This window comes from Balaenoptera ricei, chromosome 12, assembly GCF_028023285.1.
Source record: "Balaenoptera ricei isolate mBalRic1 chromosome 12, mBalRic1.hap2, whole genome shotgun sequence".
NCBI classification, from domain to species: Eukaryota; Metazoa; Chordata; class Mammalia; order Artiodactyla; family Balaenopteridae; genus Balaenoptera; species Balaenoptera ricei.
In genome coordinates, this window is record NC_082650.1 from 13,031,664 (window position 1) to 13,058,148 (window position 26,485).

Sequence of the window (26,485 nt, forward strand, 5' to 3'; positions counted from 1 at the left end):
CAGTAGCTTAACAAGGCAATATTAACTTAGAGACAGATTATTTTTTTTCCCTTTCCTCCCTTTTGATTTCTCATGTGATTATTCTGTTGTGTGTAAACCTTGCATCTTCTGTGCAAGCTCCCATCTGTACTCTTCTGTGCATAGGGATATATCTTCCAACAAATAGTCACTCCTCATTATGTTAACCTCAGCTGGTATGATGACTGTTGCAAAACGAATTTAGTTCTAATAATTAAGTAATAAGTTTGATGCTTTCTCTAGAGTTCAGGTATAAAAATTTATAAATCAGGGACTTAACAAAGTTAAGGACGGGCCATTTAATCCTCTTTTCTCCTTTGGTGTGACAATGAGTTGCTGGGAACATCATCCCCCATCACTACAGTGGGCAAAGTGTTGACACTTTCTCTGTAACCATAGTTCCAGAGCAGGACTGGCTTTTAAGAAGTGACAGGGACACTGGAGTGATATGCATGAAACACCTAACTTTGGGGGGAATGAGAAGAATTCTAGATTAAGATCACTTCCACAATGTGCTGAAGTCATTAATTTTGCATAGAAGCAAAGGCTGTGAAGATAGTAGATTTTTAGTAGATTTATGGATATCTGATTGGAATGTCTTTATATCTGAATGAATATGTACAAAATACATAGAGCTCAGCTTATGTAACGAAGTGCCTCTCTGTCACAATGATCGTAATTTGCTCCCCTCCTCCCCGCCTCCTCACTGATCTTAATCCCCTGGTTACTGATCCTCTTCCAGTGGATTCAAATCTTGGATTTTAAGAAGCTCTATAATTTTTCTGTCATCCCCAGGAGGTACACCCAATCCTAGGAGCTGCATACCTGATGGTTAGTCCTATCCACTGTATTGGCCGTGGAGGGGAGGTCTCTGGTGTTCTGACGCATTCTAGTGGAGTTTTGCTGCTCAATGGTGGAGGAAGTTGGGATACAGAACTCTCTGAAGCATCGTTTGAAGTTTTCATCCAGAAATGCGTAAAGGACTGGGTTCAGGCAGCTGTTTGTGTAACCTAGAGCAATGCAGAAGTGCCAGGAAACAGTCTGGAAAGTAGTTTCTGGGATTGTGATCAAGGCTTTGATGATGACGTAAATGTGAATGGGGGTCCAGCAGACAATGAACACGGCCACAACCACCAGCACCATCCTGGTGATTCTTCGCAGGTTCCGATCCTTTTCTTTGGAGCCAGAGAGCATGCGGACACTCTTGAGGCGTAAGATCATCAGTCCATAACACACCGTAATGATGAGGACAGGCATGATGAAGGCAAAGATGAAAACACAGATTTTCAGCAGGTTTTCCCAGTACCAGGTTGGGTGAGAAAATGTTAGTGTACAATCTATGGAACCTAGAAGAAAAGAATTATAAGGAAGAATTAGCAACAACTTTTAAAGATGTCATTAGGTGTTATGATTGCCATTTTGCTCTCTAATTTATCGCCTTGACCTGAGTTAACTTATGGCTATTACTACACAAGCCAGAAAAGGAAGATTTAAAGAAATCATGGAAGAAATTCAGTTCTCTTTTGATTTTCAGGGAGAGTTATGTTTTCCAAATATGTCATTTAGGTTGTCCACTTTGATGACATTAAGCTTTCATTCAGTCAACAATTATGGATCTGTCACCATGAGCTAGATCCTCTATGGGGTCTAAGTTGATATAAAAATATAATCACTGTCCAGATTCTATAGGAGTTTCCAGCTAATGGATGTCTTCATTGCATTTTCTGGGGTTTTTTTGGCCACCCATGTGGCTTGCGAGATCTTAGTTCCCCAACCCGGCCACCACCGCAGTGAAAGTGCTGAGTCCTAACCACTGGACTACCAGGGGATTCCCTTAACTCCACTTTTTGATGGGTGGTTTATCATTCTGAAATGAAGTCTAAAAAGATAAATTTGTCATGTAGGCAGCCACTTGAGATTTTAAAACAAGCCTCCACTTAATGTTCTTTGGGTTTAAGCTCTAATTACTCTTGAAAGAGCTGTGTTCTTATTTTCCCATCATTTTGATGAAGTAAGTGCAGAGAAATCAGGAACCAATAGATTATGGTTTATCTTCTCTTTCAAATGTTTACTGGACTTAAAATTGTAGGGGGAAATTCCTATTTCAAAATATTCAAAACTATTTTGCTAAAAAGAATCATTAAAATTACAGTTTGACTACAGCATGGGACCACTCCATAATTTCTACTTGGCTTATGACTTCACCAACATATCTATCTATATTCTCTCTATCCCTCAGGCCTGCAGCCATACACACCTTGCCGGTACTTTGTTGTCGCCATGAACATCACAGGCAGACCAATGGCTGAAGAGAGGATCCAGTTGCAGATGTTGACGATCTTGGCATTGCGAGGAGTGCGGAAATCCAGGGCCTTGACGGGATGGCAGACTGCGATGTAGCGATCAATGCTCATGGTGCAGAGGGTGAATATGCTGGTGAACATATTATAGTAATCTATGGAGATCACAATCTTGCAGAGGATGGTTCCAAATGGCCATGTTCCCATTAGGTAATTGACACTCTGGAAGGGCAGGGTACTGGTTGCTAGGGCATCTGCCAGAGCAAGGTTGAAAATATAGATGTTGGTGGCAGTCTTCATTTTGGTGTATCTAAGAGATGAAGGAAGAGCAGTGGCACCGCCAGAAAAAAATAAAACCATCAGTGTGAAATATAGTTAAGCTTTCAATTAAAAAGCAAAAACTAAGAAACAAAAAACAGAACAAAGCAAAACCCCCCAAAACCAGAGCAAAAACAATTGCAAGGATTAGTGGAAAGCATTTGAGATTAGATTCAGAGGAGCTCTTTCACAGTACTAGATTGGCCATTTATAACCATGTGCCTATGGGCTATATATATAATTTCTCTACCTATCAGTTTCGTTATCTGTAAAAACGTTATAATAATAGCTGCCATACTGATTTATTGGTTTATTTGCTTTTTTAAAAAATGTGCCAGACACTGTGATAGGTGTAATAGACACAGGGAGCACTCAGTCAAGTATCCAGACATGGGGTAATAATACATTTTAATTCTAAATATATGAGAAAAATTTCAGCTATATAGTTAAAATTATGGAACAATGTAATCGTGCAAGAGTGTATGTATATGTACGTGTATACACATACACATGAACACACACATAAATATACAGGCTATTATGGAGTCATAGAGATGAGGCAAAGGGAATAGTAGGGGTAACATAAGGAAAGAAGGAAGGCATCTTGGGAGTGTACATGCACAAGTTTAATCTTACAGTTGGTAGGAGTAGGTCATTCAAGACAGAGAGAAAGCCCAAGCAAAGGCATAGAGGTGAAATGGCATGATGTGTATGTTTGGCACTGAAAGAGTAAAAATGCCACCAGGAATGACAACGGATCTGATAAGGGAGGAATATAGAGGCCAGTTCATAGAGGGACTTGTATACCATGGTAAGAAGATTAGACTTTATCCACTTTGTGATGGGGAAGCTAAGGTTGTTTGTCTGGTTTTTATTATTTAATAACTTTATGGAGGCATATAATAAAAGTATACAATTTGATAAGTTTTGCTATATGTACACACTTTCGAACCCATCATCATAACCAAGAGCAGGGATTGGCTTGCACACTCAATTAGACTGCACCTGATTTTGTAAATAGTTCTATTGGTACACACCCACACCCATTTAATTACTTCTTATCTATAACTGTTTTGATGATGCAATGGCAGAGTTGTGTAGTTGCAACAGAGACTATATGGCTTGCAAAGCCTAAAATATTTGCTATCTGGTCCTTTACAGCAAAAAATGCCAACTCTTGATCAAGATAATGAACATGTCAATCACTCCCCCCTCAATGTTTCCTTGTGCAGCTCTTTAATCTTTCCATCTTGTCCCTCCCTGCCTTGACCCCCACTCCCACTGTTCTATAGGCAATCACTGATCTTGATCTCCTTTCTGTCATTATAGATTAGTTTGCATTTTCTAGACTTTTTATGTAAATAGAATCACCCAATATGTACTCTTTTTTTGTCTAGCTTCTTTCACTCAGCACAATTATTTTGAAATTTATTCACGTTGTTGCATGCATCAATGATTCATTCTTTTTTATTGTCCAGTGGTATTCCATTGTATGGATATGTCATAACTTGTTTATCCACTCACCCATTAATAGGAATTGGGTTGCATCCACTTTTTAGATATTACAAATTAGCTGTTATGAACATTTTTGTACAAGTATTTGCATGGACTTATGTCTTTATGTCTCTGGGATAAGTATTTAGGAGTGTTATGTGTCCTCAAAGCCGCAGAAATTAGAACTACCAAGTAGAAGACATAAACAGGTATGGCGAGACACTAATGAATTATATCTGATGTTAGAAGAATATCTGCATTATTATGAACTTTCATCAAATCTTTAACAGTGGTCATTTTTAAGTCTTTTGTCATTTACAGACAGTTCTCGGTGTACTCTGATGCTTTTGCAAATATGTTCCTATAAAAGGCTTTCATCTTCAAGAAATTCATGGAAAAGACTCTGACAAGTACAGGTTTCTGGTAACTGACTGTACTGCTGAACTGAATGAATAAGCATTTTCAGAACTCTAATGAAAAACTGATGAACTCATAAAAGTGCTAACAAAAGATCAAGATGAAAAAAAAATTAATTACATGGGACTGAGTGAACTGATGAGGATGAGTATAATTTTTGTGACTTTCTGTGTGAATTAAAAAAAAAAAAATCCCACAAGGACTCAGAGGCAAAGAATATACAAATCAATTTTCACTGCAAAGTAAAGGAGCTGTTACAGTGGAGGATTACTGGACTGAATGTCAATATTATGACATAGTATGAGTGTGTTTCATGTTTGGTAATTGCAATCATTGTTGCTTTTGTTGTGGTCATCCATGTACAATGCTTGGTGTCAGTCTATTTATCTCTTGTAAAAATAAAATACAGTGTGTGTGTGTGGAAAAAAAAAAAAAAAGGAAACATAAAAAAAAAAAAAAAGAAGAATATCTTGCAAATATATTGTCAAATTGTCAAATATATTTGACACTCCACATCTATCTGCTCTGCTGTTGGTAACAGGACCACAATTTCACTCTAAGGAGCCACTCATTTCCCATTCTCAGTCCATGTGCTTTGCGATGGGCTCCATTGTTAGTTCAAGGCATGAAGATTTAAAGTGAACGCCCAGCAATGGTCTCATGTTTCAATTAGAGCCAGTGAGATTTTGGGGGGACTTCTGGGGAAAGAGTATATTATTTTTAAATAATTAAACCTGAGAGGATGCAAGGTATGTAGTTGTTGGAAGAGCCTGTCTGAAAATGGATTTAACCCACAGCATGTGGATCTGAGAGAGTGAGAGAGAAACCCATACCTAAAGCCTGCATGATGTAAAGGCATACTCGACCGCGTTAGTCACCTTCCCAGCCAGCAGACCTTACATTTCACATCTTATCTTTAGCAGAAAGTTTTATGTTAAATAATCAGGTTCTTTACCGTCAGTTTATGACTCATCATACTTTTAACATTTTCTTCAGGCTCATCTTAGCACCAGGTACTTAAGGATGTATGATTGTTTCATTAAAAAAAAAAAATCCTTTCCTCCCCCAGAATGAGATGTTTGTGAAGCAAAATTAGGTTAGGGTTCCACATCACAAAAGGAAAAGTGAATATTTATCTATAAAAGCTGTGTCAATTGGCATTTTATAGGAATAATGCTGTTTTTCTCCATTTATCCAAAGAGATTTCCTCTAAAGATAGCCAGTATTCATATCCCAATTACTCACCCTTTGAATCACAGCAACATATAAAACAGAGTTCAGCAGTTTCCAAAATATGTGAAAGAAAATAATTATACAAGACTAAAGGTTTGGGAATTCCACTTGCCTCTGGCATATCTCCAAAGGCTTCAATCTGAAGGGATAGTCTGACCAGAAAAGGGGTCATGCAGTCCAGCAAACATGAGCTTTTCATTCTGTTCTGTTCTGATGTGGTGGTATGAACATTGCCCCAGGAAAGTTACAGGAACAATCAGAGTCACGCTATAACTTATAGGAGTATACGAACCAGAGTTAGCAAGCATGCCAAAGAGGTGAGCTGGAGGAAGGATTACCTTTGGGTTCAGTTTACCTGGGTGGGTCTGAGTAGAACTCCTGGATGTCAACACACAATCCTTTTTCCATCTTTTGTACCTATGAGTTCTTACTGTGTCATAGATGAGTTTAGTGGCAAAGTGGGCAAAACAAACTGGGAGGGATAGGTGACACATTCTCAGAGTGTCTCACCTGTACTACAGGGCCTTTTTGACATTGTTCCTGCTATGCTACTGAGTTGGATCTTTTCCTCTAGGTGGTGAGCCAAGCTATTTTTTCCTTTCTAGTTATCCCACTGAAATTTTCCTAGTATGTATTTTAAAAAATTTGTTCTAAATGACCGAGTAGTTTATTTGCTATATGAATCCAAATGAATTACAATGCAACTATTAAAAAAAATATCCTTCTCAGGACCTTCAATGCTTGACCCATTAGAGTGATTTTATGAAGCCTCCAGATGCTGTGTTGGGGAGGAGGCATTATGAAGCCCATTTCATTGGCAGCTCACCTGTTCTCCTGTGTTCCATACATACCCTTTTATTTGTAAGTACCCTTCCTTTTTTGTGGTTATAATTCCTATTTATCTTCAGATGCATTCTTCATTCCATTTCTCCAAATATTACCACTTACACAAACATCATTGTTTTTTGACCCACTTGTGCTAAATGAAGCCAAACTGAATAAATTACTCTTGTATACCAATGGGATGGGCTTTGTAAACCTTTTGTTGTTGTTGTTCTATTTTGTTTTTGAGTTAATTCTTGAATTGTGATGACCCTATCTCTGTCCAGAAATAAAACGGACCAAGGATGCTTGAAAAGAGGAAGAAAGTATTCCAGAATCCAGCTTGTCAGTTTTGTACCCCATCATGTGCTTCACATGGCTCTCTACCTATCTTAGGAGTTCACAATAGAACCAGCTGGGATGTACAGAAGATTTTCGCCTCTTTTTGGGCTGATTTTCTGCCCTTTGATGTTTTACCAAATGGAGTTTGTTTTTTTTTTTGCTAATATCAGTGAAGAAGAAAGATGTCTAAGTCAGTAAGGATTCAATGAGCCCCTTTTATATGTTCAGCATTGTGCTTGGAAAGATACCTTTTTCACATCTGTCATGACTTTTATATCCACTTACCCTCACATAGAGAAATTCATATTTTTTTTTTAGAATTTTTTAAAAAATTTATTTATTTATATTTGGCTGCGTTGGGTCTTCGTTTCTGTGCGAGGGCTTTCTCCAGTTGTGGCGAGCGGGGGCCACTCTTCATCGCGGTGCGCAGGCCTCTGACTATCGTGGCCTCTCTCGTTGCGGAGCACAGGCTCCAGACACGCAGGCTCAGTAGCTGTGGCTCACGGGCTTAGTTGCTCCGCAGCATGTGGGATCTTCCCAGACCAGGGCTCGAACCCGTGTCCCCTGCATTGGCAGGCAGACTCTCAACCACTGAGCCACCTGGGAAGCCCCAAAATTCATATTTTTAATGGAGAAAAAACCTCCTTAGAGTGTTGTCTTTTAATACTCATGATTAATTGGATAAAGCCAATGAAATAAAGGTACTTGTCCTACATTTCAGGTTATTATTTAGATGAAGAAAATGGTCATATTAGTACCTACCTGAATCTCTCCTTTATTATCCATTCCATTCTGTTGTCTCAGGCAAACATACGTGTGTGTGTGTGTGTGTGTGTGTGTGTGTGTAAAAGAGAGAGAGAGAGAGAGAGAGGTTGAAAACAACCAAAACCTATGATACATTCTCCTTAGGTATTAACACAGAAAGAGACCATATATTAGTTTATTATTTTCTGTTATCTTCTCAACTAGCTTAGTGGAGGGAACAGGGGATTTCTCACTTTGCTATAAAATATTCTAAAACATTTTACTTACATTTATTTCAAAGTGGTTTCTGTGGTCAGTGACCAAATTTCCAATGAGTTTATACTAGCAAAAGGAGAGAGTAGTATTCTGAGACCTCTGATCCCTGCAGACAGAAAAGTGATTATTGTTTACTAATTTGCCTCAGAAGAGAAGACAGAGAGAGGTTTACAGGAAATTAAACAGAGAGACACCTCCTTCCAGAGGTCAATTACCTCTTTCTGTCTCTGTGTCACCGGAGTGTAACAACCATCAGAGTCTTTTTCGTTGAGTGGTACTCTTTTTTTTTCATCCATACCGCCTTTTTGTTGTTTTTGTTTTTCTCTCTATTCCTACTTTCCTCCTACTCCATGTCCCATTAATGAAAATTCATGAAAAAAATAGCCTTTGGATGGAACAAGGACAAAAATCTGCTTTCTTCAAGCAGTGGATGAACTTTATAAATAGAAAATGCAAAACGAGTAACCGATCGTATTTTTATTTTCTCATTTGGTGCTAGAAAAAATCAGAATAAAATGTGTGGCTCCTTTTAATAACTGCATAGAATTCTAATGGCACTAGAATCTAAGATACTTCTATTGTACTGAGCATCCTGCTAACCTCATCATTTCATTCTCTTTTGGCTTCCAATTTGTCTATTTTCTTCTTTATTTTTCTTATTTTATTGCATGCATTTTTGTAAGGCTTTTTAAATCCTCTTGTTAGAATTGGGAACTGAGGTGGAGGATGGGGAGAGAACAGGGCCACACATCAATGGAGAGGGAAGGAAATGAAAAGAGAGACTCTTCCATTATGGCCAAGAGACTTTGCTTAACCATTTTTTGCATTACGCCTTTTGGAAGTGCTTGTTTCCTGCTTTATTTGATTTCTGAAAATTTTATATACTTCAGAATATTTATTTCATCAGAAGTTTATATGAAAAAAATAATGTTTTTTCTTTGATTCCTGTATTCTGTGATAAATAACATTTACCTATTATAGAAACATAATACCATGCTAAATCCTTTGATGTACGTAAACCATTATAATTCGGTGAAATATTCTTATCTGTGACTTTAGATTTTTGTTTCCTGAAATACAGATTTTTATCTCTTTAGACCAAATTACTTCAAAAACAGCATCAGAATATCTGTCTCAGCCTTTTGCTTCATAGATAACAATGTTTTATTTTTATTCTAAAGGCCTGTTTTTAAAATTTAGAAATACTTTAGGGACTTCCCTAGTGACGCAGTGGTTAAGAATTTGCCTGCCAATACAGGGGACACAGGTTTGATCCCTGGTCCGGGAAGATCCCATATGCCTTGGAGCAACTAAGCCCGCAAGCCACAACTACTGAGCCTGTGCACCACTACTACTGAACCCACGTGCTGCAACTACTGAAGTCCGCATGCCTAGAGCCTGTGATCTGCAACAAGAGAAGCCAACGCAATGAGAAGCCCATGCACCGCAACAAAGAGTAGCCCCAGCTTGCCGCACTAGAGAAAGCCTGTGAGCAGCAATGAAGACCTAACACAGCCAAAAGAAAAAAAAGAAATACTTTAGCTTCTAAATTTGGGAGTTCTAAGAGAAAAGGAAATTCCTTATTTTAGGATCTGAAAGTTCTGAATGTAAAAAATAATCAAATGTGCACTACCACTAACATCAAATAATAATATATCCCTATGTATTTCTTTAATATTGAAGGAACAAAAGAGAAAACTTCAAAATACAATAAACAATTCTACCAATGTCAATATTAGAAAATTGCTTTTTGAAGAAGCTCAAGTGTATGCTGTAGATTATAAGTTTTTAGAGAGAATAGACTATGAGTAGAATTATTATCTATTGCACTTAGTGCAACAAATTTAAGATTTCATCTATACTTTTGGTGATGATGTGTGTATAATCACTCAATACAAGTATAATATGAAAGGTAGCATGAACAGAAAAGTTGAAAAGTGATAATTAAATTATCCATTCAAAACAGAATCCAGCACAAGATGGTCACCAGTAAATGGAATTGAATACAGGAAGAAGGGTTTGGACTATAATTATTTTCTTTATGATAAGACGAAACAACCTTTTTTTTTAGGGAACCCGTGGCTTTTGAAGTAAAAGTAAACAGGGAATATTCCTTTTTGCCTTGTCATTTTGTTGTCAAATTAAAAAGAACTTTGGTCATAGAAGGTCATGGAACGATGAGAAGTAAGATCTGAAAGGGGCTTTCAAGACCACACAGTCTGATCACCTTTTTTTTATGGTGGAAGAAACTAAGCACAGAGAGATGTACAAACGTTTGAGACCTTTCCCCCCCATTTCCCTAAGCTTCATTTAAAACAGAAATGTACCTTCTGTGCTGTAACTGCATTGTGGGCCATGTGTATTTCTGGATGTTCATTGCTGATATACTCAACCCACAGTGTAGCTAAAACAAGGTAGGCATGCAAAGCTTTTTAATCTTCTTTTCAAAGATGCCTATGCTGGGAATATCTTGGGAATTTTGAGATATTTTCTCATTATATCGAATGTTGTAACAGAATCATATTTTTTAAAGGAGAATTGAGTTTGCTCCATTTCCTTTGCTTTACTCTTTCACAGTCCATGATTTAAGCCTATCAATTCTATGTAGTTGACACACAACCTCTCTCTCAAATTCCATGACTACCTTTCCAACTCTCTTTGGGACATCTGTAATCTGCTATTGACTTCTCAAACGCAATACTTGTCAAAGTGTGCTTATTCTTTCTTACCCACCACCAACACCACTACCATCACCATCATCACAATCAATAATAGCAAAATAATCAATAACATCATTGAAGAAGATGTAACAAATGGAGAGTTGAGATAATTAGGAAGACAAAAGTTAATTAAATTTTTAGAAATAGGGAGTAGAAGAGGAAGGGTGAAATACGACTCCCAAATTCTAGCATGGAAGAATGGACAGATGGTAATATCACTATTTAACACAGAAGGAAGAGAGGGAAAGCAACTTTGGTGTTGATAGAAAGTTCAGTTTTGAGTGTACTGTGTTGTGGGACAAAAGAAAAATGACTATTAAGTACCCAAATATATGTTTGCAGTTCAGCTGGAGCAATTTATTTATGTCATCAGCCTCTAGATGTTAATTCCAGTCATGCAAGTGGATGAGATTGCCTTTTTGTATGATGCAAAATGTGAAGAATGTTGAAGTTAGAGAAGAACAAAGTTCCATAAAGGGACAGAAAAGAAGAGAAGGAGAGAACAAGGGAGAGACAGAAGGTGTGAATATATTATACATGATGCAACAGAATGTGAATGGGAGAGAAATTAGTTGTAAAATGTCAGAGCCGGAAGCTATTCTGTGGAAAACTCTTCTAATCACCAGACATACATTTTTGTAAATGGGAGATTTGATTTTTATCAATAACCAACAAAATAGTTATTTTCTATCATGACTATATTTGATTATACAATGTAAAATGCAATTATTCATAGACTATAACATTGATGGCAGTTGCTTGAAATAGAATTTATCAGAATTCTTGCTTTTGAAAGCACAAGTTTGTAGCAGTACCACAGCCATGAGTATGTCTATATGTGAACTCATACATTTTATATATTCTAATATATTAGATCACTTCTTACTTATATGATACATATTTCCCTACAAATCTTATAGCTCGTATAAGAAAGAAATTCAACAGAAATTTCCCCAAATTTGATCATCTTAAAAATTTACATTACAATTCCAATATAAATTTGTAGAATGGAAAGACATTTTTCTATAGCCCTAATAAAAATAAATAAATTTTGATCAACTAGGCTAGAGGAAAAATTAAATTATTTTCTACTTACCTATAAGAAATGATAATGCAGAATTGTTAAAAAACTTTAAATTATCTACCAATCTATGAATGACATGTAATATGTTGTTGTCATTTTAATTAACATTTTACTGATTACTCTAGAGGTTGAAAATAATTTTATGTATTCCTTGGTCAATTATATTGCCTCTTCTATTAATTTGTTTTTATTTTTTGCTCATTTTTGCTCATATTTTTCTTATTGACTTGTCAGAGATTAAAATATATACTGTAACTGTAAATATTTCTTCTCAGACTGCTACTGTTTAAAAACATTCACCATGTTTTGCTGTTCCTTAAAACTATCGAATTTTAACCTCCTTGATGGTGTGTGTATGTGTGTGTGTGTGCCCATTTTTCATTAAAGGCTTTTCTTATTATGAAATTATTAAAATGTGTCTGAAATTTCCTTTTAATAATTTAAAATATAGATTTTTTCAGAATATATTTTTAATTTAAAAAATATAATGCATGCTTATTGTAAAAATAAATAATACAGGAAAGCACAAAGGAAATAGAAACCTGGAACTCTACCACCTGGCGATAGCATTTTGGCCAACATCCTTCTAAAGATCTTCTTATACATGAGAAGAGTAACGTTCATTAATACTGACTACTGACCTGGCATTGCACTAAGTAAATTTACAAAACTGAAGGGAGAGGTACTTAATCATCCCCATGTTACAGATGAGCAAACTAGTCCTCAGAGATCAGCTACCTTACCCAACGTTGTAAAGCCCATAAGTGACAGAACTGGTTTTACCTTAGGTCTGTTCACTGCTCCATGCTGCCCCCCTCTAATGTATCAGAATGTCACAGAGGTAGGATTTGAGTCTTGTTACTCTTCCAAGCCCAGCACATAGGAGACACTCAAAAATGCTTATTATATTTGGTTATCTAAAAATATATTTAATCTTTTAAAAATTTTTTTTTAATTTTTATTAGTTTTTTAATTTTAGAATTTTATTTTTTTTTATAGAGCAGGTTCTTATTAGTTATCCATTTTATACATATTAGTGTATACATGTCAATCCCAATCTCCCAATTCATTCCCCACCCCTCCCGCCACTTTTCCCGCTTGGTGTCCATACATTTGTTCTCTGCATCTGTGTCTCTATTTCTGCCCTGCAAACCAGTTCATCTGTACCATTTCTCTAGGTTCCACATATATGTGTTAATATACGATATTTGTTTTTCTCTTTCTGACTTACTTCACTCTGTATGACAGTCTCTAGATCCATCCACGTCTCTACAAATGACCCAACTTCATTCCTTTTTATGGCTGAGTAATATTCCATTGTATGTATGTACCACATCTTCTTTATCCAGTCGTCTGTTGATGGGCATTTAGGTTGCTTCCATGACCTGGCTATTGTGAATAGTGCTGCAGTGAACATTGGGCTGCATGTGTCTTTTTGAATTATGGTTTTCTCTGGGTATATGCCCAGTAGTGGGATTGCTGGGTCATATGGTAATTCTATTTTTAGTTTTTTAAGGAACCTCCATACTGTTCATACTGTTAATCTTTATTCAAGAAACACCTGAACATAATTTCATCCTTGTGATGAAAAATGCCAGTTCCTCTTCTCCTATCTCATTCCTATTGCTAATGTGGTCATTTTCAGTATTTGTAACTGATTATCTAATCTTTACTTCAATATCTCTAAATAACGTGCTTCTAGAGTATGTTGAGGGAGTTACCGCTGAAATATCTACTTTGGCTTGACATTCACAATGGTTTGGCTCACTTTATTCCATCCGTCTTCTTCTTTACTCCAATGGTGTTGATGGAAAATTCTGATTTTCTTCCTTCTCAATGAATTATCCCTTCTCTGTCTTGCAATTTTATCTCTTTTATGTTCTTGAATCTCATTAATATATGATGAGACTTTTTTTTAAAGATTGATTGTGCTTGGCACTCAGAGAGTCCCTCCAGTTTGAAGTTTCATCACTTTCTTTAGTTACGGGAAATGTGGGGCTATTCTTCAAATAGTGCCTCTCTTCCATTCCCTCTGTTGTTTACTTCTAATAGATAGCTTTTCTCTGTCTACACTTCTGGTATCTCATTTGTTTTCTCATCCTTTCCATTTCTATCTCATTTACTACATTCTTCCAGCTCACGAACATACTCTTGATCTTCCCTCTTTTTGTGTTACCCATAGAATACTGAATGCCAAATATTGTGGTTGTTATCTTCAGAATTTCAAATTTGGTTTCTTATGTAACAAACACTTATATGTAGGCTATTGCTCTGAGTGCTCTACATTTGTTAAATAATTAGGTAAGTGTTATGATTAGCTCCATTATACAGATGAGCAAACTAAGGCACGAACTGGTTAGGTAATTTGCCCTAGGGACCCCTGACTGGCAATTGTTGGAGGCAGGGTTTGCGCTCACGTTATTTGGGTCCTTAGCTGCTATGCTTTGCTTGTTAATTATCATCTTTTCTTATTTTCAGATGGCTTCTCCTTGTTTCATGGAAACAATACTTTCTTTCACCTCTCTGAAGATAGATAAATATAACTTATTTTAAAGTCCTCATCTGATTACTTTTTAATTCTGTTTCCTCAAGTGTAAATTCTTCTGTTTGTTATGCACCCTCTCCCATCTCTTTCATGGTGTAGTCACTCATTAACAATATGATGACCATTGATTTTTTTTTTTTTTTTTTTAGTTGTTTTGTTTGTTTTTTTATACTGCAGGTTCTTATTAGGCATCAGTTTTATACACATCAGTGTATACATGTCAATCCCAATCGCCCAATTCAGCACACCACCATCCCCACCCCACCGCAGTTTTCCCCCCTTGGTGTCCATATGTCCATTCTCTACATCTGTGTCTCAACTTCTGCCCTGCAAACTGGCTCATCTGTACCATTTTTCTAGGTTCCGCATACATGCATTAATATACGATATTTGTTTTTCTCTTTCTGACTTACTTCACTCTGTATGACAGTCTCTAGATCCATCCACGTCTCAACAAATGACTCAATTTCGTTCCTTTTTATGGCTGAGTAATATTCCATTGTATATATGTACCACATCTTCTTTATCCATTTGTCTGTTGATGGGCATTTAGGTTGCTTCCATGACCTGGCTATTGTAAATAGTGCTGCAATGAACATTCGGGTGCATGTGTCTTTTTGAATTACGGTTTTCTCTGGGTATATGCCCAGTAGTGGGATTGCTGGGTCATATGGTAATTCTATTTTTAGTTTTTTAAGGAACCTCCATATTGTTCTCCATAGTGGCTGTATCAATTTACATTCCCACCAACAGTGCAAGAGGGTTCCCTTTTCACCACACCCTCTCCAGCATTTGTTGTTTGTAGATTTTCTGATGATGCCCATTCTAACAGGAGTGAGGTGATACCTCATTGTAGTTTTGATTTGCATTTCTCTAATAATTAGTGATGTTGAGCATCTTTTCATGTGCTTCGTGGCCGTCTGTATGTCTTCTTTGGAGAAATGTCTATTTAGGTCTTCTGCCCATTTTTGGATTGGGGTGTTTGTTTCTTTGATATTGAGCTGAATGAGCTGTTTATATATTTTGGAGATTAATCCTTTGTCCGTTGATTCATTTGCAAATATTTTCTCCCATTCTGAGGGTTGTCTTTTCGTCTTGTTTATGGTTTCCTTTGCTGTGCAAAAGCTTTGAAGTTTCATTAGGTCCCACTTGTTTATTTTTGTTTTTATTTCCATTACTCTAGGAGGTGGATCAAAAAAGATCTTGCTGTGATTTATGTCAAAGAGTGTTCTTCCTATGTTTTCCTCTAAGAGTTTTATAGTGTCCAGTCTTATATTTAGGTCTCTAATCCATTTTGAGTTTATTTTTGTGTATGGTGTTAGGGAGTATTCTAATTTCATTCTTTTACATGTAGCTGTCCAGTTTTCCCAGCACCACTTATTGAAGAGACTGTCTTTTCTCCATTGTATATCTTTGCCTCCTTTGTCATAGATTAGTTGACCATAGGTGCGTGGGTTAATCTCTGGGCTTTCTATCTTGTTCCATTGATCTATGTTTCTGTTTTTGTGCCAGTACCATATTGTCTTGATTACTGTAGCTTTGTAGTATAGTCTGAAGTCAGGGAGTCTGATTCCTCCAGCTCCATTTTTTTGCCTCAAGACTGCTTTGCCTATTCGGGGTCTTTTGTGTCTCCATACAAATTTTAAGATGATTTGTTCTAGCTCCGTAAAAAATGCCATTGGTAATTTGATAGGGATTGCATTGAATCTGTAGATTGCTTTGGGTAGTATACTCATTTTCACAATGTTGATTCTTCCAATCCAAGAACATGGTATATCTCTCCATCTGTTGGTATCATCTTTAATTTCTTTCATCAGTGTCTTATAGTTTTCTGCATACAGGTCTTTTGTCTCCCTAGGTAGGTTTATTCCTAGGTATTTTATTCTTTTTGTTGCAATGGTAAATGGGAGTGTTTCCATAATTTCTCTTTCAGATTTTTCATCATTAGTGTATAGGAATGCAAGAGATTTCTGTGCATTAATTTTGTATCCTGCAACTTTACCATATTCATTAATTAGCTCTAGCAGTTTTCTGGTGGCAGTTTTAGGATTCTCTATGTATAGTATCATGTCATCCGCAAACAGTGACAGTTTTATTTCTTCTTTTCCAATTTGTATTCCTTTTATTTCTTTTTCTTCTCTGATTGCCGTGGCTAGGACTTCCAAAACTATGTTGAATAATAGTGGTGAGAGTGGACATCCTTGTCTCGTTCCTGATCTTAGAGGAAATGCTTTCAGTTTTTCACCATTGAGAATGATGTTTGCTGTGGGTTTGTCATATATGGCCTTTATTATGTTGAGGTAGCTTCCCTCTATGCCCACTTTCTGGAGAGTTTTTATCAGAAATGGGTGTTGAATTTTGTCAAAAGCTTTTTCTGCATCTATTGAGATGATCATATGGTTTTTATTCTTCAATTTGTTAATATGGTGTATCACATTGATTGATTTGCATATATTGAAGAATCCTTGCATCCCTGGGATAAATCCCACTTGATCGTGGTGTATGATCCTTTTAATGTGTTGTTGGATTCTGTTTGCTAGTATTTTGTTGAGGATTTTTGCATCTATATTCATCAGTGATATTGGTCTGTAATTTTCTTTTTTTGTAGTGTCTTTGTCTGGTTTTGGTATCAGGGTGATGGTGGCCTCATAGAATGAGTTTGGGAGTGTTCCTTCCTCTGCAATTTTTTGGAAGAGTTTGAGAAGGATGGGTGTTAGCTCTTCTCTAAATGTTTGATAGAATTCACCTGTGAAGCCGTCTGGTCCTGGACTTTTGTTTGTTGGAAGATTTTTAATCACAGTTTCAATTTCATTACTTGTGATTGGTCTGTTCATATTTTCTATTTCTTCCTGGTTCAGTCTTGGAAGGTTATACCTTTCTAAGAATTTGTCCATTTCTTCCAGGTTGTCCATTTTATTGGCATAAAGTTGCTTGTAGTAGTCTCTTAGGATGCTTTGTATTTCTGCAGTGTCTGTTGTAACTTCTCCTTTTTCATTTCTGATTTTATTGATTTGAGTCCTCTCCCTCTTTTTCTTGATGAGTCTGGCTAATGGCTTATCAATTTTGTTTATCTTCTCAAAGAACCAACTTTTAGTTTTATTGATCTTTGCTATTGTTTTCTTTGTTTCTATTTCATTTATTTCTGCTCTGATCTTTATGATTTCTTTCCTTCTGCTAACTTTGGGTTTTGTTTGTTCTTCTTTCTCTAGTTTCTTTAAGTGTAAGGTTAGATTGTTTACTTGAGCTTTTTCTTGTTTCTTTAGGTAGGCTTGTATAGCTATAAACTTCCCTCTTAGAACTGCTTTTGCTGCATCCCATAGGTTTTGGGTCGTCGTGTTTTCATTGTCATTTGTCTCTAGGTATTTTTTGATTTCCTCTTTGATTTCTTCAGTGATCTCTTGGTTATTTAGTAACGTATTGTTTAGCCTCCATGTGTTTGTCCTTTTTACGTTTTTTTCCCTGTAATTCATTTCTAATCTCATAGCGTTGTGGTCAGAAAAGATGCTTGATATGATTTCAATTTTCTTAAATTTACTGAGGCTTGATTTGTGACCCAAGATGTGATCTATCTTGGAGAATGTTCCGTGCGCACTTGAGAAGAACGTGTAATCTGCTGTTTTTGGATGGAATGTCCTGTATATATCAATTAAATCTATCTGGTCTATTGTGTCATTTAAAGCTTCTGTTTCCTTATTTATTTTCATTTTGGATGATCTGTCCATTGGTGTAAGTGAGGTGTTAAAGTCCCCCACTATTATTGTGTTACTGTCGATTTCCTCTTTTATAGCTGTTAGCAGTTGCCTTATGTATTGAGGTGCTCCTATGTTGGGTGCATATATATTTATAATTGTTATATCTTCTTCTTGGATTGATCCCTGGATCATTATGTAGTGTCCTTCCTTGTCTCTTGTAACATTCTTTAATTTAAAGTCTATTTTATCTGATATGAGTATAGCTACTCCAGCTTTCTTTTGATTTCCATTTGCATGGAATATCTTTTTCCATCCCATCACTTTCAGTCTGTATGTGTCCCTAGGTCTAAAGTGGGTCTCTTGTAGACAGCATATATATGGGTCTTGTTTTTGTATCCATTCAGCCAGTCTATGTCTTTTGGTTGGGGCATTTAATCCATTCACGTTTAAGGTAATTATCGATATGTATGTTCCTATGACCATTTTCTTAATTGTTTTGTGTTTGTTTTTGTAGGTCCTTTTCTTCTCTTGTGTTTCGCACTTAGAGAAGTTCCTTTAGCATTTGTTGTAGAGCTGGTTTGGTGGTGCTGAATTCTCTTAGCTTTTGCTTGTCTGTAAAGCTTTTGATTTCTCCATCAAATCTAAATGAGATCCTTGCCGGGTAGAGTAATCTTGGTTGTAGGTTCTTCCCTTTCATCACTTTAAGTATATCATGCCACTCCCTTCTGGCTTGCAGAGTTTCTGCTGAGAAATCAGCTGTTAACCTTATGGGAGTTCCCTTGTATGTTATTTGTCGTTTTTCCCTTGCTGCTTTCAATAATTTTTCTTTGTCTTTAATTTTTGCCACTTTGATTACTATGTGTCTCGGCGTGTTTCTCCTTGGGTTTATCCTGTATGGGACTCTCTGCGCTTCCTGGACTTGGGTGGCTATTTCCTTTCCCATGTTAGGGAAGTTTTCGACTATAATCTCTTCAAATATTTTCTCTGGTCCTTTCTCTCTCTCTTCTCCTTCTGGGACCCCTATAATGCGAATGTTGTTGCGTTTAATGTTATCCCAGAGGTCTCTTAGGCTGTCTTCATTTCTTTTCATTCTTTTTTCTTTAGTCTGTTCCGCAGCAGTGAATTCCATCATTCTGTCTTCCAGGTCACTTATCCGTTCTTCTGCCTCAGTTATTCTGCTATTGATTCCTTCTAGTGTAGTTTTCATTTCAGTTATTGTATTGGTCATCTCTGTTTGTTTGTTCTTTAATTCTTCTAGGTCTTTGTTAATCATTTCTTGCATCTTCTCAATCTTTGCCTCCATTCTTATTCCAAGGTCCTGGATCATCTTCACTATCATTATTCTGAATTCTTTTTCTGGAAGGTTGCCTATCTCCACTTCATTTAGTTGTTTTTCTGGGGTTTTTTCTTGTTCCTTCATCTGGTACATAGCCCTCTGCCTTTTCATCTTCTCTATCTTTCTGTAACTGTGGTTTTTGGTCATGACCATTGATTTTGAGTTGACCCTTAAAGTTAATATTCCTTGCTAGACAGTTCACTGATGGGACAGGAGTTGGAATCAGCTCCTGAGGCTTGTGTACCATACTGTTCTCAATAAGAATGGAGGATGGGGTGGGCTTGAGGTCGACATAGTACACCGGTGGCTACCTTCTAATCCTCCAGAGCATTGCTGGTCTCCAGGTGCAGCCTAGTAACTCTGCTCCAATCACTGCACCAGTTTTCAAATGGACATTATTGCTTCTGTCTAGCTTGTAGACTGGAAAACACACAAGGGTCAGCCCACATGGCCTCCACCATTGTGGACATCTACTCCATTATGGAACCCTCAGGGGGGCCTCCCCAATCTGAGGCTCACACTGTCTATTCTCTGTCCCAGGCATTCTTTTGGCATTTTAGTTTATCTGAAGTGAAAGAATCTCCTTTCTTCTGAATTCATAATTCGAGAGTAAAGTCGTCAGTAACATTATTATGACCTTAACATTATTGATCTTAACATTATTGATCTTTCTGTTGCATCATTCACTCTTTTCAAAAGAAGGAATGACTTGTCTAGTTTATGTTTAGGATAAAGAGTTGGTTATGTACAGCTCTGCCCCTTCTCCTGTTGCTTTCTGAGATTCAGCTGCTCAAAGGAAATGCATGTTACATCCCCATTACTCCAGGTTCCAAATTTTCAAGGGGCTGGTCCCCTTATGGAGAGGTTGCTAGTGGTCCAGGCCTGTGGGTTAGTGTATTTCATTCTGGGATTTAATTAAGAAGCCATTATTACTGTACAGCTATGTCACATCAGCAAAGTATTTATCAGTAATAAAGCTGACATTTTTTTCTCTGCTAATTCATTTTGCATTATCTCTCAGTTGGTTCAAACATCAGCAGAGAAAGTAGGAATGACATTGAATAAGACCATTTAGGGACTTCCCTGGTGATGCAGTGGTTAAGAATCCATCTGCCAATGCAGGGTACACGGGTTCGATCCCTGGTCGGGGAAGATCCCACATACTGTGGAGCAACTAAGCCTGTGCACCACAACTACTGAGCCTGAGCTCTAGAGCCCATGAGCCACAACTACTGAGCCTGCATGCCACAACTACTGAAGCCCGTGTGTCACAAATAAGAGAAGCCACCGCAATGAGAAGCACACATGCTGCAACGAAGAGTAGCCTCTCTCGCCACAACTAGAGAAAGCCCGTGTGCAGCAACAAAGACCCAATGCAGCCAAAAATACATAAAATGTAATAAATTTATTTTAAAAAAAGACTGTTTAAGCATTCATATTGCCTACCAAGAATTTCTCTATCATTTTCAAAAATTTATGTATGGCTCTTCATTGATTTATTGATTTAATTTGTGTTCTTTTAAAAGATAATTTCTGAAAGATGTTCTGGAGTTCAGGGGTCAGAAGTAAAGTTTTGTGCCTGTTCTCGATCATCCTGAAAATGAAAGATTGTTTCATATTCACTTTTAGTTTGAACATTTAATAAAGACCAATCTTGTGCTATTAATGAACTTGAGAAAAAATTTCAGCCTTTTGTATGCTTGCACATGAAATCTTAGTGCTATGTAGCACATGTGTGGATTATATTAGTATTATCTGTTCTGTTGTTTTGTTTGTAAGCCTGTGGAGTATAGGGACCAGGATCAATCTGTACTCTGCTACGTGCTTGTCTGAATGACAGGATCAATTCTCCTGAGCCTAATGCCCACACCTATATAATTTCTTTAAATATGAAATTCCTATTCATTTCATGTTCTTAAAGCATTCCCCACCCCTAAGAATAAATACCTCCCCATCCTATGTCACCTTATCATTCTCACATTGATCTACATTTTTATCCCTCCCCTCTTGCCAGAGGAGAAAAGGAATGGCATGTGAGAGCAGTGAGGTTGAGTAATAGTGAGAAAGAAAAAAACCCCTGAGAGCTTTCAGGGAACAAGTCTAGTTGCTAACAGCCAGGTTGTGATATTCCTTTGTGGAACATAATTCCATAGAATATCAACCTCAGATGAGGACTCTTCGTGACCGTGATGCCAAAGGACAAAAACAAGTGGACTCTATACCCATGCATGATCAGAGATAAAACCAAGGTCACCCATAACCATAAAAATAACAAACATCTCCCTTTCCTGATTAACATTAATTGACCGCTGCTTATTATTCAATGACAACTCTAGCTCTACTCTGTTAATTCGGTCTCCTAGATTAAAAAAAAAAAAAAAAAATCTTTGATGCCCGTGTATCAAATTCCTCTTGCTTTGAGACAGCGCCCTATCTAAACAGACCTCTGCTTCCTTGAATCCTCTTCTAAATCACCAAATATAAATTAAAATTCCTGTGATGTTGCCTTCCTTGTTGTAGCAAACTTAATAAGCCAAATTTTGTTTCCAGGCGTATTCCTGGTGGCTTTGGCTGGTGAGCATTGATAGTAGCGTGTGCTCGCATCAGGAGGGACCAGCAGCAGACCAACAGCAATCAGCGACTGGCGGGAAGCACTGGGTATCTTCCAGTGATGCCCACAGGCGGGTACAGGCCACTTAGAGGGCATGGTGGCCGCAAAAGCTGCCTGCACCACTGGAATCTTGGCAAATACATTCACCCAGTGTCTATGTGTAGCAGGCAGAGTCCATTGCCGGTGGAACTGGGGGCTGTGAAAACTCACATTCGATACTATCTCCCCTTTTTTCAGGGCTGCTCCCCTCTTTCAGAGGCTACAACCAGCGCTGCATCCTTAGCTGCATCCTCATCAGGCCGCAGGTTAACTCCCCTCACCTATTATGCATTCCATCCCTTCAAATACTGCTGAATGTGCATCTTTAGGTCTAGAAGTCATCAAAGCAAAGACCTGCTTGCTCAACTGTAGTCATCTGGTTTATATTCATTGTGCTTATTTTCAATATCTTTTAGAGATAGTTTGAATTTTAAAATGACTATCTGATGTTCCCTTAATTAAAATCTTAAGTGTTAGGAGATTAAAGATCAAAAATCTTACCTTTCAAGGCAGGACCATTCATTCGTGACAATTCTCCAGTCCTACCAATGTTTACTTAATCTTAAGAGCAAGGCCAACCCTATTAAAATGCTATGAACCCACACAGCAGTGAGTAACAAAAAGTACCTTGATTTTGTTAATTTTCTCCCAATTTGGCTTTTAAATCAAGTTAGGAGTAAAACTCTACGGCATAGCCTAGTAGGAAGAATATTGGATTTGGAAGTACGATACATGGGTCTAAGTGCTACGTCTTGTGACCTTGGCCAAGTGGCTGAGCTTCAATTTCCACAACTGTAAAGACATGATTGTATCACCACTAAAAATTACCATTAAAACAAATTAAATGATGATGGTCATAGGTGCTGTTTTTTGAGCGTTGCAACTATAGCCAACATTTACTGAGTGCTCACTCTGTGCTAGGTGTTACTACTATACACAGTTTACTTGAATTTTCTTACTTATCTTCGTAACACACTTATAAGTTGCACATTATCACTTCTTTTGTAGATGAATAAACCAACTTTTATGGAGGTTGAATAACTTGCTCAAGAACAACAGTTGCAGAGGCAGAATTTAAGTCCACACCTATTTTTTATAGTTTATGCTCCTTGCTATTACATTATACTACTACAGTATGCACCATGTAATATAAGCTCTCTGTATGATAAATAATAACTTTTATAAAGTGCAGTAAGGTTTACAAACACTTATATATACATTTGTGTAAACTGATGCTCAAAAAAATCTTATTAGTAGCTAAAACAACTATGAGTATTATCCCTATTTTAAAGAGAACTGAGGTTCAGAACAGCTGTCAAGGACAAAAATGCTTAACATAGTAAATTTGAAATACTTGGGTGTTTGCTGCTATGAAATCTAAATGCCTGGATAGGTTGGATATTTTATTGTGTGTGTGTGTGTGTGTCCTGTAGATTGAACCATTAGCAGCGTTTAATATTAGCACAACACGTTGGAGAGAATTATACATTAGGATACTGTGTAGGGAGTTGAAATAAGAATGTTCTCATTGCTCCTGAGTTTTGCAACAGAGATTTAATTAAGATCCATGAAGACTTAATTTCAAATTCTATTTGTCAGAACTGTTGATGAGCAATCTCTGTTTATCCCTTTTAATGTGTCATAGCACCTGCTGATATCTAAATATTTTCACATTCAATTAATTCTTGCAGTAGTAGCTGTCCAAAAATCTTTTAGGACCAATTGAAGGAAAAAATAAAAGTAATGCAATTAGTGCCTGTAGATCTTGGCTTATGTAAAATCGTGTATTTATAATAACTGTTTTCCATCCAAGAATTATATAATCCTTTATAACTTAACTATCATGCTGACCTGGGATTTTTCTAGGAAACTAAAAGCAATTTGTTGAGATTTTTAAAGAAGTATTTTCAGGCAGAGAGATTTTTTTTGGAACGTATTTTTCCTTCCCTTGTGGAGAATTCAACAGCACTTGTTAGGAGAAAATATGATTCATGAATAAACCAGTAATTTGGCAAAGCAAGGAACTCCCTTTAATTTTTAAAGTTTGAAATTTTAGGCTTATGGTGCAATAAGGGTTATTAAATCAATATAGAATTGTTTTCCACTTGGAATAGAATCACTTGGCACTGACAACATTTTTAGTCACAAACTAATGTATGTTAACAGTATTTTAAATAGGAAAACTGCAAACATGACCTTGATTTATATTTTAGTGAAAAAACTCTCTAATGCAATATTTTATTACCTTTCAGGATCATCTATTACTTTTGAAATTTTCTCCCCTTTTATTTTCATATTATTGATTGTGCTTTTCCTCATTATATCACTGCACTTCCATTTGTTTAGAATCTGAAGAATATAAAAAGTAAAATACAAATCACCATAAGCTTAATAGGTAGAGATAAACTCATAACATTGTTATGTTTAATGCTCTAACCCTGTGATCAAAGTTATATTTCACATTTCTCCTAGCTTAATAATTATATTGGACTTTATGTATGAAATAGAACATCTTAAGAATTATACGCATGTTTTTAATTTTCATAAATAAAAATATTCACATTTGTATTTTTCTAATGACTTTTTCCATCATAAAACCGTCTAAGTGTCAACACTGAGTCAAGCATACATTTATTTAACACCTTTTTTTAATTTTTATTTTTGCCGAATACTGTGCTGGGCAGTGGTTCTCAACTGAGACATATCTTGGAGGGCCCTTCAGTCTGGTGAGAGACCAGAACCAAATGTTTTCCGAACAGTATGTTAGGTATTATGGCAAGGTAACCGGTGATATGGCAATGTTGAAAGAAGTACTAAACTTGTATTTAGTTTTCAAGAAAGTTGCAATTATTCGACATTTGTTTCATCACATGGAGAGTGTCCGTGAAAGTATTAAATTTGTTTCTCAGAGTTACATGACTGGCCCAGGCTGCCAAGGATTTTGTCTCTGATGGTGGCAGGAAAGGATTCGTAGAAAGTTGACCCCAAATAAGTCTATCTATTGTCTGTTTTCCAGAAATAAATGTAAATCTAGTTTCTCCAATTAGTCTATCATGTACCTGTTTTCCAGAAACAAATACAAACCTCTGTTAAATACATTTAAATTGGCAAATTTTACTACCATTTTACTGATAGTGAATAATTATCAAATTTTACCAGTTTATTTTCTGCTCAGGGAAGTAGAACGTCTTTTTCTTGGCCTAAACTTTGTACTTTTAAAAGTCTGTGAAATGGTTGGTCCATAGTAGAGACCAGAAAATTTCCTTTAGTCACCTAGGTTGACTTCTTGTGTGACACATAGCTGAGATGGACCTGGATTCCTTAGTCACACGTTATCTTGTGATTTCTCTCTTTCTATGTCCTGGGAAGAACCTCACTCCTGTTATTCTCCTGATATTAAGGCTATTGTCACCTCGTCTTTCTTCTCCTGGGGAGGCATATGTCCATTGATATTTCAGGGAGAAAAAAAATGTCTCCACAGAGAATTCTTCTCCCAACGTCTGTCAGTTTTCATTTTATCATGTTGATGCAAGAAGCAAAATTCCATGTACTAGTGATCTCCCCAGATACCTCACGTTCGCTAATCTGCTTTTAAAGCATGGAATGTGAAATGAACTGGGATAGAGTCTATGGGAAGAATTTGGCATGGAAGATGAATAGGAAAGGTTTCCACACTTTTCCTAAGTGACTCCATAAATATTTGAGAAGCAAAGAAAGTTATAGGTGAGAGTCATGAGTGAGAAGGAAAGATTTTTAGTACTTTAAGCATCTGTTGACCTTACTTAGACTCTCTGGAGTAACACTGACAAGCCTGGTTACCTTCACTTGGCAGTAATTCCAGCTGACTTGCCCCTCGCTTGTTTGTCTGGTGTTTTGCTCAGTAGAGAGACAGAGGCATGAATTCTTCTCAGATTCTTCCAGAACTAGTTCTTGCAGATCTAATTTTTCTGTCACTATTATCTCCTCATAACCCCTCTCTCATTTGGATTCCTGCAGACAATGAAGTTGAAGAAGGAAAAGGCAGGGACTCTACGGACTCAGGTGCTCGTCTCAACTTGAATGCAGAAAATATTTTTGCTCTCAAATTAAACAAAAGCTACCTGTATTATAAGAATTTTACTTTTGGGAATTCCAAGTTTCTTTCAACTAGTAACACTCAGAGAAACAATGTTCTAAAAGTTCTTATTTTACCAAACAGAAATGGGACACTGAAACACAGAGGGCTGAAATAAATACAGCATTAACAAAACAGTATATTCAATGTACTGAAACATTTCAGCTACATTATGTCCTATTACCATTTGTTATTCTGTTAAATTCAGGGATAGGAGAATGTTAAAAAAAAAAAAAAAGATAGTCTCATCCTCAAGGAGCTTACAATTTTCCAAATTGGAAATTTCAGTTTTTTCAAAAATGTAAAAAAGGATCACTGAAATAAAGGGAAATATGAAAGTGGCCTGGTGATTGGCTGAATAACAGATCCAGAAAGCCTGG

General features: G+C 36.8%; 1 protein-coding gene across 2 annotated transcripts in view; it reads right to left on the reverse strand.

Moving 5' to 3' along the window:
• Positions 1 to 26,485, reverse strand: part of OPRM1 (opioid receptor mu 1) — a 172,550-nt gene that overhangs the window by 131,357 nt on the left and 14,708 nt on the right. For both annotated transcript variants that reach the window (XM_059940966.1, XM_059940967.1), the window contains 2 exons: positions 2,276 to 2,628; positions 844 to 1,364 (listed from right to left, as the gene is read on the reverse strand). In XM_059940966.1, coding sequence (XP_059796949.1) covers positions 844 to 1,364; positions 2,276 to 2,628 — 874 coding nt within the window. The remainder of the gene's footprint in view (positions 1 to 843; positions 1,365 to 2,275; positions 2,629 to 26,485) is intronic.